Source organism: Salmo salar, chromosome ssa10, assembly GCF_905237065.1.
Source record: "Salmo salar chromosome ssa10, Ssal_v3.1, whole genome shotgun sequence".
NCBI lineage: Eukaryota > Metazoa > Chordata > Actinopteri > Salmoniformes > Salmonidae > Salmo > Salmo salar.
The window spans coordinates 70,364,102-70,378,729 of record NC_059451.1 but is presented as its reverse complement, the minus strand read 5'-3'; the positions used below and the strand labels follow the sequence as shown (position 1 = coordinate 70,378,729).

Here is a 14,628-nt window from a genome sequence, read left to right as displayed (position 1 = left end):
AGTCCTAGCAAGTCTTTGCTAAGAAGCTATTTTATTATTTTTGACCATTTTAATTGATAACAACCACAATAAGGTACTTAATTATTATCCAGAAATTATTTGGTAGAGATTGGCTTAAAACAGGTTTTAAAACAGGATTCCTAGGACCTTTTCTGAGATGCTTTGTGGATACAGGCCCTCCGCTAATAGCCCAGCTCCACTCCATTAAGAGTATGTTCAGCATATCCACATGGGCAGTGATATCGACTGAAATGAAAGCCAAAATCAAACTTCAAAAAAATTTAAGATTTTATAAAACTTCCATTTCAAAAACAAAGACTTGGATACATTTCTACTTTTCAAATGAACATTTCTTACAACAAAGAACAAAAAAAAAAAACACAGTAAGGAAAAACAAAAAACAACTATCATAATCAACTCCCTTTGGTAAAAACTGTCTTGCATTTTTATTTTTCATACACGTACTAACTTCAGCCATCTCACTAAAGTCCACAGTAAGCTTAGAAAGTATTACTAGAACAACAACGCAGTTCTTAGTCATAAAAAAGGTCTGACACTATGTACAGTTTATTTACAGTGTGGATAGTCCATCCATAATGATCTCGGTTTATGTGTACAAGCTGGTGTATTGGCGTAGTAGGGCATTGCCAGCAACTTCAAAAGGTTGAATATCAGGGCGGCCAGGATTAGTTGTGTTTATATACTTATAATAAATATATACACACACACGATACATTTCATAATCTGACATTCACAAGCTATACAATTTTACAGTTAGACACAGCAGAGTTGTGTGGCTAAACTACTTGTCTTTTTACATTAAACACAACAGTGCTTTTCACTTCTCACCCCACAACGCTGCTTGTGACTCAGGCCTCGTTCTCTTAATGCACCCTTGTGTTTGAAAAGGAAAGGTGACCAATAAGAAACATCTTGTTCTCATTTTGAAGTGATGTGTTATTGTGATTTGTCCCCAACACAGGGCCGTGGCTGTGCCAGATCGTTTCAACTATAGTCCGCTTTGAGCTCCATGCACCCTTGAAACCGTGGCAAGTCAAACTCAACCCCATCCAATTCCTAGTTAAGTGCACTTATCCCCCAAAACTATTTTCCACGGATACCGCAGTTACACCGTCAAAAGTAATCTTTGACAACAGAATCCTTATTTTGATGGCTTCATATATTACTATGTCTGTCAATTACAAACAACCAAACCCCAGCCTACTGACTGAGCGCAAGTGAGGCTGTTACCCAGCAGGCACCTCTAGGGAGCACACAGGGCAAGTCCCAAAAGCCTTTTATTAAAGCCCCAAGACCATGATTTGTGATGTGGTTTGGTCTGCTGGTAAGAGCTCAGGTCAGTGACTGTGGCTAGATTTCAACCAACAGGACAACTCCCTACGTTTTGGCACCGAAGGCCCTGCAAAAGTGTGCACAGCTAAAAACGCTGATTAAAAACAGTGATCCAGTCGCCCCCGGTAAGACCTAGTTGTGTGTTGTGCTCCCATATCAGTTTTAGAAAGTTGTTGATATGCCCTCTCCTCCATTCCTGACCCACCCTAGTATATAATCCCAACCCCCCCCTTCCATTCCTGGTGGGTTATGGTGCATTGAGGGGTGAGCCGTATTTGACACGGTACTTGTTGATGTTCATGAAGTGGAGGATCTCCAGCTCGCGGGTGGTGGTGCACGGCACCAGGCCGTCACGCCCCTCTCCCATCAGCCACTTGTTGGTCTCAGCAGCCATGTCGCGAGTGACATGCTCCTTCACCCAGAAGTCGACCCAGGCCTGGAAGCGCTTGTGCAACCGAGTGCTCACTCTCTCGTGTGACTGCAGGTGGAAAGGAGAGAGGGACACCGTGGTCATGTTACTACTGTGTTAAAAAAAAAAAACAGAACTCTCAACACAGCAAATATAGGTTTCTAAGGTATCGCTCACACAATTGGTGGTCCTTTAGAGCAGTGGTTCCCAAACTGAGGCACGCGAGGGATCGGCAGGGGGGGCACTTGGGTCCCACCCCAAAAAGGAACTCAGTCCGGCTTTCAACGTACTCTTGAAAGTGGTAAAAGTAGAATGCACAAGGTGCAATTTCGAAACTGGGTAGTGCATCAGTTTTCCTCGTCATGTCAGTCATTGCATAGCTTATGTCACGTTCGCAAACTAGTCGGAACTAGGCAACGCTGACATTTCCAACTTGCTAACTGGTTGTAGTTATACGTGCCGCGTTCAATGAATCAGCAAGTCTGAAATGTTCTAGTTTCCTAGTTCCGACTTGCATGTGAGCGCGGCATAAGAGAGCTATTTATAACCTCTGGACATTTCTGAGATCAACTAATCCATGTCAGTGAACGTTTTTTTTAGCCATAGATTTTGTTGTAATGTTTGAGTCACTCAATTATCACATGAATACACATTAGACATGGAAAAATGTATAAAATTGCAAGAAAACGAGATGTAGAACTTACAATTTTTCTCTGCACCATGTGACAAAATGTGTAGAATTGCTGGAAATAAGCTTTAAAGCTGAGAAACGTTCTCTCCACCAACAAGAGGGTTGTGAACAGTTAGAAATACACGTGGCACGTGCAGGAGGGGGCGCGGAATGTTCCCCAATGCTTGAATGGGAGCCTGAGTGAAAGTTTGGGAACCACTGATTTAGAGGACGGTTACTAATTTAACCGACTAGAATAACAAGTCACAAATAGGATTGTGCCCATTAAAAGGATGAGGCCACAAAGGGTAATATGTACAGCTCACTACACTAAGACGGTAGTGGGAGAGGAATATGAGTAAATGGGAGGAGAGGTGAATACCTGGTGAGCTCGCAGCAAGGCAGTGCGTCGGTACATGTAGTCCTCAGACTTGAAGACATACACCATCTTGTAGGAGTTGAGCTTGAACATACATTCCATTTTAAGGTTCTCTGCATTCTCCATGGACTTTTTCTCTCCCTCGCTGGCCTCCTTCTCCAGCTGCTCCCTACCACTTTGGTACTTCCGTATCCGACGGAGGTTCCTGAATAGAAAAGGTTCCAGGTTAGGCTAGTTAAAGCTAACTCTTTTGAGGCATTTTGCACCAAAAGAGAATAAAGAATGCATATTCAAATAAAGTGACACTAACCTGGGAAGGAAGACAGGTTTCTGAGCAAGGTGTTCCCGCAACTCTGGAGAGGTAGAGTCAGAATTCAGGTAGCGACCCACGTAATCTGACCAGCGCTTGAAAATACAAAACAACTCCACTCAATACACAGACCAGCTGCCAAAATAAAAAGGTTAGCAGTGATAACACACATCTACCGTTTACCACAACACTAAAAACAACTTTCAATTAGATGGGGTCAAAGATTGCATGTTGTCAATCAAAACAATCTTCGCCATTGGTCAAACACAGTATAAGAAAAAATACAGGTGCGCTAATTAACTGGCGGAAAGCTGAGAGATGCCTGGGTTCACACACACAGGAGAAAATAAAAGCATATATTTGTACTGTGCTGTCTATTACCTCTGCCTCCATGGGTTCATCGGAGTTCTCCTCCTCGGTGTCCAGAAGCTCCACTGTCAGTTGAACATGGCCTCTGTTCTTTAGAAACATAAGCTGTGGCGAGAGCCAGGGAAGAAAGGCAGGAGAGGAGAGAGAGAAAGGTGACGTTAGAGTATATATATATACACACACACACACACACACACACACACACACACACACACACACACACACACACACACACACATATACATACACACATACACACATACATACATATATATATGATAGTCAGAAACAGACATCACAGGAAAAAAATACTATTTCCTGACAGTGGTCGATCTACCTTGAAGCAATTCTCATCGGACATGATCTGTTCCGCCTTGCGCTGGTAGCATCCCTCTGTGGAAGCTCTGGATGTCTGGGTGGGAAGGGGACCCCCGGTGGCCTCGTTGGTGCCCTCTGCTAAGTACAGGTCTGTCACCTGCACGCAGATCTCGTCACTCACTATGTGCTGGAGCTGCAGACAGAAAAGAAGAAGAGCTGAGTGGAGAAAAGTGCTAGACCAGCAGAACCAACCTGTAAAAAATGCTTAAACAAAAACTGAAAACAGGTTTAGAATAGGCTCATCAACCTGGAGGATCAAAAAGCTAGCTATGCTACTAGGAACTAGCCCAAATTTAGTGTAAAAGAATAGCAGTAATGAGGGGCTACTGACCTGCCTGACGATGCTCTGGATGAGTTTGTCCATGGTGAAGGCGGTGTAGGCATGGATGGTGAACATCTCCCGGAGGGAGTCCTCGTACTGAGCAGGCTCCAGGTTGCCATCCAGAAGGTTCCGCACCATCTCCAGGAAGGCAGAGTAGTAGTCCTCCACCTCTATATCCACTGCAGGTAGGGAAGAAAGACTATCAGAGACTGATCATGGCACTATGCATTTCAGTTCAACCAATGTATAGATGACATTTAAATAGAGGACTGCATTCCCATGGGATGCCCGCAGGACCTGAGGATCCCGACAGATCATTGTGGCGCGGTCAGCAGTTTTCACTGTAGAATAATAGTGAAGACATCAACACTATGAAATAACATACGGAATCATGTAGTAACCAAAAAAAAGTTAAAACAAAACAAAATATATTTTAGATTCTTCAAAGTAGCCACCCGTTGCCTTGATGACAGCTTTGCACACTTGGCATTATCTCAACCAGCTTCATGAGGGAGTCATTTGGAATGCTTTTCCAACAATCTTTCCTTCACTCTGCGCTCTCCAACTCATCCCAAACCATCTCAAATTGGGTTGAGATCAGGGGATTGTGGAGGCCAGTTCATCTGATGCAGCACTCCATCACTCTCCTTCTTGGTCAAATAAAACTGTTAATCTAAAAAAACTAAGGCACTACATCGCAGTGCTAGAGGCGTCACTACAGACCCTGATTCGATCCTGGGCTGTATCACAACCGGCCGTGATCGGGAGTCCCACAGGGCGGCGCACAATTGGCCCAGCGTCGTCCGGGTTAGGGGAAGGTTTGGCCGGGGAAGGCCGTCATTGTAAATAAGAATTTGTTCTTAACTGACTTGCCTAATTAAATAAAAGGTTCAATTTATTGTGGTGCATCTTTCCAAGGAACTGTACTTCCTAAATATGATTACGGCTATAGTTTACAACTTGCCTAGGAATAAATACTGATTAACCATATTTGCCTCAGTCTGAAAATCGTCCCACTCCGAATGTAGGCTATAAAAATAGCTCAAGAGAAAGTATCTCCAACTCTGCTCTCTTCAAACTACATCTAGCATATTGGCCGATAAACCCAGTAATATCGATAACTTAATATAATGGGCCATGTGAAAATTACACAGACCTAAAATAACATTGCAGGACTGTGGTTGGGTTGAGGACCAGTTCTTGCAGTAACAGGTGGGAGTCTGCGGCAGGATGAAAAAAATAAGTGCCAGGCAGACCTCTATACTGAAACATCTTTCAATGCACAATCTGAATAGTAACTGATTTACTGTGGAAATTTTGCAGACAACTGCACATACGGTGTATGGCCATGGGCTATGATTAGCCAATCTCTAGCTTGCTCAATGCTTCACAGATCCACAGTAGCCCCCATTAACCCAGTGCTGATGCACTGTGTGTCTATGAGACTTACCGATCAAAGTGATGAAAATCAATGAGTGATTGAGTGTGAAAAGGCTATTGCTGTGTGGGATTAACAGTTTTGTGCTATGAACTCACTGGGCTCTTTCAGTCTCAGCTGGATGGCAGGGTTGTCATTCTTGTCTCGCTTGAGGCCCAGCACCTCTCTCTCCCAGTCACGCTCCCGGATGTCCTCCTCTATCTGCCTCTCCGCCTGCCCGTAGATCCGCGTCAGCCGCGAGCACAGTGTCTGGTGCAGCCGCAGGAAGATGTACCAGTTATTGTTGACGTAAAATAGATTGTAGGCCTCGGCGCAACTCCGCAGCTTCTGGGCACCCGTGTTGCAGAAGAGGAGCTTGGAGGACTTGTTTGGGCTTCCGCCTTGCGTGACGCCATTGTGCTTCTTGGCCACGGACACATCCAGCTCCATCTCCTCTTCCTCTTCTTCTTCCTCCAGGTCTGAGAGCTCGCCGCGCTGGGCGAACAGCATGTCGGGGATCAAGTGGTGAATGATTTGTTTGATCTTGTACTTGTCCTCCTTCTGGATGCCCGTCTGCCGCTTGACGTGGTGGATGATGAGGGCGGCAGCGTCCTCCAGGATCTGGCTGTCCTCGTAGGTCAAAGTCAGGTGGGGGCCGCTGGGCATCACGGTGTTCTCTTCCGATGCCTGTTCCTGTCGCTACACCGCAACACAAAAGCACACACTTTTCACGTACTTGCTGTTGAGTGAACAGCAACATAAAATTCCCACAATTTAGGATTCTATCCATTTTAACTTATTGGAACTCAAGAAAACTCACCTCGTCGTAGATGCTCTCAATCTCATTGAGCAGTGTCTTGGATCGTAGCACCTTGGTGTCGTTCTGTTTGAAGTTGATACCTTGGTGGTCAAGAGACTTCAAGTAGTACTTCTCATTCTGCTCCCTCCAGATCTTGTTGAAGCCCCTCTGGGCTTCCCGCCACTCCTCCTCCTTGGTCTTTAACCTGAGGACAACATGGGAATGAGGACGGCTTCCAGGAGAAAACCTCAAGTTGTGACTAAGTGAAAAGATTCATAGTTTTCAACTCAACACTTTGATGTAAGAACAGGCATATGAGCATGCATGAAAGAAGAATGTAGACACCCACAAAAGCCCTGTAAACAAATATATAAAAATTGAATCAACAGTTTAGAGAAACTAGGGATAGCTCATCCAAATTAAATCCAGAATAAATAATACTCCTTTCCTGGTACAGTTTGAGTTTTGGCTTGACACTCACCTCTTCAGCACAATGGGAACAGAAACGGCAGGGTTCTTCTTGAGCCCATCGATGATGTCAGGGGCCTTGTCACCGTATATCCTCTGGATGGCCTTGCGATGGATGACTTCCGAGGAGCCTCCCAGCGTGTTGTCCAGGCGGAACTTGGCCTGCTCCTCGGCAGACATACGGGACAGTTTTCTTTGTACAGTCTCCAGCATGCGGATGGTGGCCAGGTTGGTCTCCAGCACCACATCCAGCTGGAGGCAAATACAAATGAAAATAAGGGAGTGTTAGATAACAAGCACAACATGGGCAAGACAACATAATAGCATAGACCAGCGATGGGCAAATGGGTGCAATTTCGAAATTTGGTTGTGCATCAGATACTTAATTAGCCTATGTCAGCAAAAATGGCGTAGATGGATGTATTTGTCCATGAAACAGATAGAAACTGTTTTTATTAATTTGGTTTACAGTTTTTGGCTAACTCACCTCGAAGCGTTCATCCTCACATCTGTAGATGTGCTCCTCATACTGGGTCTTTTTGGAGCTCACAAAGGTAGAGTCTTCAGACCAGGAAGGGAAGGACACCCAGGTGTCATTGAGGACCTGGATGAAGCAAGGACACACTAAACATCTTGTGTACATACTTTAAACATATAAAAAGGTGTAAAAAAAATAAATAGATTGTGTGATGCAACGCAATACAGCTCTGGTAATAATACAGCTCTGATTTCACCAAGTAAACCTATAGAAACATGGTTCTGACATGAACATCCACTACATTCAGAAAACAGTACACACAGTGAGTAGACTAACTAGAGAGTAATTATTTGTGTGAACAGCTGACAGGTAGGTGTGGTTAATGGCTGGTGAAAAAGGTTCCCTTGAGGGCCTGTTGATTGGCTGTTGGTCTTTAGATTGCCTTCGAGGGGCAGTGTTGCACTTACCTCTTTGCACAGTGGCGTTCTCCCGGTGCACTTTGGCTGCGTGTAGCTCTTCGGCAGTGCTCTGTAGCTCGATCCCAGTCTCTTGCAGGAAGCATAGTCAATCTCCATGGCAATGCCCTCCAAAGCACGCTCCTTGGGATAGCGCTCAGTGTGGGACATTTCCCGGTATCCTAGGAAGTTCTTGAACCAATTGAACAGTTCGGGGAATTTCCTGTCAACGACAGTGGCCATTTTGGTAAAAAAAATGTTTTTGCTTCAGCCACACTTAACAAAGCTTTACTGAATGGATCAAATGAATGCATAACCAGTCGAACATGTCAATGATGTGAAACAAGCCACGACCAATGAGGAGTGGATGAATCTAGAGCTAGTCGGTCACTGACTGAGTGAGGCCGTTTCCCAACTTCCGTACTCACCCCAGGAAAGGCAGCACCAGTTGCACCAACTCAGCCCTGGAGATGACCTCTTGGTTGAAGATGACCAAACAACGTAGGAAGTTGTCATAGGCCTCTGCACTCCGCAAGCCCTTCCGCACCTGCAAAAAATGTGTAAACACCTGGATGAGACGTCAAGTAAAGACAGATTTAAAAAAATATATAAAAAAAAAAAAAAATTGCATGTTTCCCTTTAAGATAAACTATATCATACTGCACCTTCAAGCTTTATGGGGGGTTTGCCGCCTGGGGCGGCAGGTAGCCTAGTGGTTAGAGCATTGGACTAGTAACTGAAAGGTTGCAAGATCGAATCCCCGAGCTGACAAGGTAACAATCTGTTGTTCTGCCCCTGAACAAGGCAGTTTACCCACTGTCCCTAGGCCGTCATTGAAAATAAGAATTTGTTCTTAACTGACTTGCCTAGTTAAATAAAGGTAAAATAAAAATTTTATAAATAAAGTTAGTTCATTATAACAGGAAATTATAAGCAACTTTTACTCGTTAATATTTAATTAAATTAGTTAAAAACATTGACCTTTCAGGTTATTTAATTACATAGCTAATGAAACTAAATTGGGTAGAAAGCCAAGCTCAAACTCACCTTCTCAAAGAACAGAGATTCTGTGCCATCTCCATGTTTGCTGTCTTCTACCAGGGACGAGTCTTTCAAATTCACCAACTTGGGCTTCTTCTTCAAGATAGCAAAGATGTGAACAAAAGAGTGTGAGTTCTCAACTGTGATGTAAAAAATATATCAGTTTATATTGATAAATAATTCAACACAAGCTGTAAAATAGTAGAGCATGCTGGAAAGCAGTCATAGGGTAATGCATTTTCGTATCTACAGTGTGCTGATAAAGGGGTGTGTACCTTGACAGGGGGTGTGGCAACTGTCCCAGAGAGCATGCGGATCTGGCAACCGTTCTGATTGGGCCTCTGTTTGTTGTTGAGCTGCAGCTTCTTCGCTGTGCCACCGTGGTCATTCCGCACAGACTCCGCCTTTTCTGCTGTCGTCTTGCTTAACAGCTAGGGAGGACAAGGGACACGACATTGGCAGATAGCTCAGAGGTAGTTGCATCACAATATTACCTCAGGTACTCATTTGAAAACCTGCTATCGAAAAGTTACGTCAACCACTGAATATTATGTCTGATATGGACTTTTAGGGACAAATACTTCTGAATATAAATGAATACTTTACACACTTTATAGGCATACACTGAGTATACCAAACATTAGATATCAACATCCTAATATTGAACCCCCCCCTTGCCCTCAGAACGGCCTCAACTCATTGGGGCAAGGACTCTACAAGGTGTCGAAAGCGTTCCACAGGGATGCTAGCCCATGTTGACACCAATGCTTCCCACAGTTGTGTAAAGTTGGCTAGATGTCCTTTGGGTGGTGGACCCTTCTTGATACACACAGGAAACTGTTGAGTGTGAAAAACCTAAGAGCATTGCAGTTCTTGACACAAACCGGTTTGCCCTGCACCTACTACCATAACCCCTTCAAAAAGGCACTTAAATATTTTGCCTTGCCTATTCACCCTGAATGGCACACGTACACAATCCATGCATCAAGACTAAAAATCCTTCTTTAACCCGTCTCCTGCACTTCAACTACACTGATTGAAGTGGATTTAAGGGATCATAGCTTTCACCTGGTCAGTCTATGTCATGGAAAGAGCCAGTGTTGTTAATGTTTTGTATACTCAGTTTAGATTCTCAGGGAACAGATAAATGCTTTGTGCTCTACTCACCACCGAGCTGTTGGCATCTGGTAGGAACTGGCCAAACTCAGAGAGAAGGTCCTCCTGGTTCTTGAAGAGCCGGGCCACCTGGGCATAGACCTCCTGCTCTGTCAGGGCTGGGGTGTAGTTCCCTCCTGCCTCCTTAGCATTCCGCTGCTCCTTCTAGAGTTGACAAAGAAAAACATTGCTATTATGAATGCTCCAGTTGGAATATTACGTGATAGGTGGTCTAAGAGGCAAATGTGGTTTGGCTGCTGACCTGGTAGGTGTGCAGGATCTCCAGGAAGGCTTTGTAGATGTCCGGCTGACCCTGGAAACGGTTCTTGATCTTGTTGACGTAGTTGATGGCATGATTGAACTCCACAGGCTGGTTGTTCTGCAGCGGAGGGGCATTGGGCGTGCCACTGATCGGGGTGTGGGGCTGCAGGGTTGGGGATCGGGGGGGAGGCATAGGCGGGGATGGACGGATTGGGCTGGCTGCTTGGCGTGAGGACTGGAGATTGCAGTGGCTGCTAGACAAAGACAAAACGAACATGTATATAAAAATCATGTTGGGGAAAAACTAACATATTTAACATTTTGGACTAGCGGACTGAGAAAACAGAGTGGTAAACATAATATAGGCAAATAATGTGTAATATTTATATTTTCACCCACTCACCTTGCTTATCTTGGTAGGGGTTGGCTGTGTGGGAGGGGGTGGGGCAGAGGTGGTGGTGGGGGCTGGCGGCTGGTGCGGGGTGGGTAGTCCCGACAGGGGGATTTGTGAGACAGAGATGCCGTGAGGGGTGATGTGGTGGATCTGACCCGGCGTGGTCACATTGACCAGGTCGTTGGTCGCGACCTCGATCTTGTAGCCCGGTGGCAGGAAGGTGTTGAATCCCATAATGAGGTCAGGGTGGCCTTTGAAGAGCTGGGATACCCTGCTTATCACCCCAGGAGTGTCAATGCTGTGACAGAACAGAGAAACATATTTGCTTGAAAGGCAGTTAACTTTTGTCATGCTAGAGTAAGAGAGGCAAAACCTTAAATGTCAATAGTGAATGACCTCACCTTTGAGACTTGAACTCCTTCATGATGTCCAGGAAGTCATTGTAGACTTGAGGTTGGTTGCCAAACTGGAGTTTCACTTGGTCCAGGTAAGACAAAGCATCTTCCACCTGAGAGAGACAGAAAGATATCCATCACTCTAAGTCTGATCACTGTTCATCTGGGTCTTATTTGATTATATTTCAGAAAAATGTCTAAATTGCTCTCATTAGGCTGGCCTGGAAAACACCAAACAGGGGAGGGGGCCCAGGAGGTCTCACCTTGAGCCTCTGGAATTGCTGCTGGCCCTGGGCTGAGGCAGGGGGGTGAGCGTGGCCCTGCATCACAGGGGGCCCATGGGGCTGGACCGCTGGGCTGTGGTGGTGTACAGCTGGGCTAGGGGCGTGGCCATGACCACTCGAGTTCTGTGGCACAGTGGAGACCTGTAGGGAGGACACAGAGTCAAATACACTACCGGTCAAAAGTTTTAATAAACATACTCATTAAAAGGGTTTTTTCTTTATTTGTACTATTTCCTACATTGTAGAATAATAGTGAAGACATCAAAACATATGGACTCATGTAGTAACCCAAACAAGTATTAAACAAATCAAAATATATATCTTTAAAATATTTTTATCCTTAAAATAGCCACCTGTTGCCTTGATGACAGCTTTGCACACTCTTGGCATTCTCTCAACCAGTTCACCTGGAATGCTTTTCCAGGTGAACTGGTTGAGAGTGTGTGTTCCCACATATGCTAAGCACTTGTTGGCTGCTTTTCCTTCACTCTGCGGTCCAACTTATCCCAAACCATCTCAATTGGGCTGAGGTCGGGGGATTGTGGAGGCCAGGTCATCTGATGCAGCACTCCATCACTCTCCTTCTTGGTCAAATAGCCCTTACACAGCCTGGAGGTGTGTTTTGGGTCATTGTCCTATTGAAAAACAAATGATAGTCCCTCTAAGCTCAAACCAGATGGGATGGCGTATCGCTGCAGAATGCTGTGGTTGCCATGCTGGTTAAGTGTGCCTTGAATTCTAAAGAAATCACTGATAGTGTCACCAGCAAAGCATCCACACACTATAACTCCACCTCCTCCATGCTTTACGGTGGGAAATACACAAACAGAGATCATCCGTTAACTCACATTGCGTCTCACAAAGACACGGAGGTCGGAACAAAAAATCTCCAATTTGGACTCCAGACCAAAGGAAAAATGTCCAACGGTCTAATGTCCATTGCTCGTGTTTATTGATGTTGAGATGCATCGGTTACTTGAACTCTGTGAAGAATTTATTAGATCTGCAATTTCTGAGGCTGGTAATTTCTGCTGCAGAGGTAACTCTGGGTCTTCCTTTCCTGTGGCGGTCCTCATGAGAGCCAGTTTCATCATAGCGCTTGATGGTTTTTGAAACTGCACTTGAAGAAACTTTCAAAGTTATTTATATTTTCCGGATTGACTGACCTTCATGTCTTCAAGTAATGATGGACCGTCGTTTCTCTTTGCTTATTTGAGCTGTTCTTGCCATAATATGGAGAATGCCAAGAGTGTGCAGAGCTGTCATCAAGGCAAAGGGTGGGTATTTGAAGAATCTCAAAAATAAAATATATTTTGATTTGTTTAACACTTTTGGTTATTACATGATTCCATGTCTGATTTCATAATTTGTATGTCTTCAGTATTATTCTACAATGTAGAAAATAGTAAAAATAAAGAAAAAACCTTTAATGAGTAGTGTTATAAAACTTTTGATCAGTAGTGCACATGCATATAGAGGCATTTCTTTTTGGGGGAGGAAATGACTTATTGGTTGTTTTATGAATGCAGTAATGGAATTGATTGATCAATTGTTAAATCATTCCAAAGTGTACATAGCCACAGAATATCACTATTAGAAAAGTTACTGCTCATTTATGATTAAAATAGAAGTTAAATCTATTAAACCGTAAACCTTGGTTGCGTGTGTAGCACTGCGTACCTGGTAGCCCTGTGGGACAGAATACTGGATGTTGCCTGCGGTAGGCTGCATGCTGTCGCCCACGGCCTCGTATGCGGCAGGCGCCGGGGCCAGGACGCGGTGCTGGAAAGCCTCCGTGCTGCCAGTGAAGCGCCGCTGTTGGGACGCAAATACCGGTTCCTGTTCCTCCAAGCGCCGTTTCATTTTGAACTCATGCTTGAGGGGGCTGAAAGACCTGCGGACGAAACAACTTCAGCATGGCGTCCGGGTAGTCATGTATTTACCGGGCCGTTTTTTTTGTCATACTCGCGCAAACATTGTGTTTACCTTTTCACTTAAATGGAGACAAAGACAGCGTCAAAAATATATGTACTTTCAGGTAGGAAGGTATACATTTAAGAAAGAAATGTAAGCCTAAACTTAATACACCAACAGGTTTTATTTTTGTCAAACATCCATTCTGGGAAGAAAGTATGAGCGTGAATCTGAAGCTAAACATGGACATAAAAATACGACTGGCACGTGTTGATACAATGTTGGAATACTATGTAGACTGAAAACAACCTAGCAGCCAAGGCATGCTGCAGAACTATGAATTACTTATCGAAGCGACGCCACAGTACTGGGGTTTATTCAAAACATTACGCCGATTTACGTTGCAAAACAGAAACCGCTTATTCCTAACGGAAAATGTTTTGCAATGAAAACGAGAGTTTCTACTGGACAAATTCAGGAAGGGTCGTCCCCATTTCGTTTGCTTCTTATACGGTTTCCGTTCTAAGATGTAATGAATACACCCCCGATTGAATGTGACTGGCTTGCTACATTCCATTCATGATCTAGCTACCGTGGTAGTGATTTATTTCCTGCAATTTCGCATGATGACAAAACAAAATCAACAAGTCAATATGAGATTTCTACTTGGTTAGTTTACCGAGAGGCTCCAATAAATATAAATATGTATTTTGATATAAAATATCTAGCCGGTAGCTGGTTAACATTTCGGACAGGTAAGCTTTATAGCAAAAGTTTAGTTACCGTTAGCTATATTGAATTAATATCCCAATACATCTGTGGCTAGCCTACACACGTACGCTATGATGACTAGACCACACTAGTTTAACTATATGACCGGGTCCATGTTTTTGGTCGGTGCCACCTACCCAGACAACCTCGGCTGGTCGACTCGCTAACTAGCCAATATGTAGTTAACTTAGCAAGCGTCTTCAATCAGGTAGGTAACTAACTGCCAACACACTAACGTCACAAGCTAACCACTTATGCTGTGCATCTTAATCGTAGCCACATGACTAGCTTGCAAACAAACCACCAGCGTTTCCCAAATAAAGGCATTGCGAGTTAAGTATTAAGAGAACGGCTCATATGCAAGTGTATTGGCCACAATAATAGCTTCGGCCTTATTTTCAAGCTGAAAGTAATGGCCAGTCCTTTACCCTCCCCCTCTGCTTTGCGGCCTGTCACCATTTCAGAACACCGACCGCGAGTAGCCGAGTTACAAGACGAAGCGATCCAGTGCCCGCCTTTGGATAACGACTCCAAGTATTAAGTGTTTTAGAGAAAACATACTAACGTTAACTAGTTAGTGTTTTCAAATGCCATAGCTAAGACCAC

At 44.3% G+C, this 14,628-nt stretch overlaps 1 protein-coding gene across 1 annotated transcript in view; it reads right to left on the bottom strand.

The window, feature by feature from the left end:
* Window positions 1–264: 264 nt before the first annotated feature.
* sin3aa (SIN3 transcription regulator family member Aa) overlaps window positions 265–14,628 on the bottom strand; it is a 28,297-nt gene continuing 13,933 nt past the window's right edge. Inside the window, 21 exon segments of the mRNA XM_045688045.1 lie at window positions 265–1,831; window positions 2,815–3,016; window positions 3,122–3,216; window positions 3,503–3,595; window positions 3,828–4,001; window positions 4,200–4,369; window positions 5,727–6,306; window positions 6,428–6,611; window positions 6,888–7,126; window positions 7,362–7,478; window positions 7,820–8,030; window positions 8,236–8,354; window positions 8,855–8,944; window positions 9,124–9,279; window positions 10,016–10,168; window positions 10,266–10,448; window positions 10,450–10,515; window positions 10,668–10,956; window positions 11,060–11,166; window positions 11,317–11,478; window positions 13,018–13,231. Coding sequence (XP_045544001.1) covers window positions 1,601–1,831; window positions 2,815–3,016; window positions 3,122–3,216; window positions 3,503–3,595; window positions 3,828–4,001; window positions 4,200–4,369; window positions 5,727–6,306; window positions 6,428–6,611; window positions 6,888–7,126; window positions 7,362–7,478; window positions 7,820–8,030; window positions 8,236–8,354; window positions 8,855–8,944; window positions 9,124–9,279; window positions 10,016–10,168; window positions 10,266–10,448; window positions 10,450–10,515; window positions 10,668–10,956; window positions 11,060–11,166; window positions 11,317–11,478; window positions 13,018–13,200 — 3,804 coding nt within the window. The 5' untranslated portion in view covers window positions 13,201–13,231 and the 3' untranslated portion in view covers window positions 265–1,600.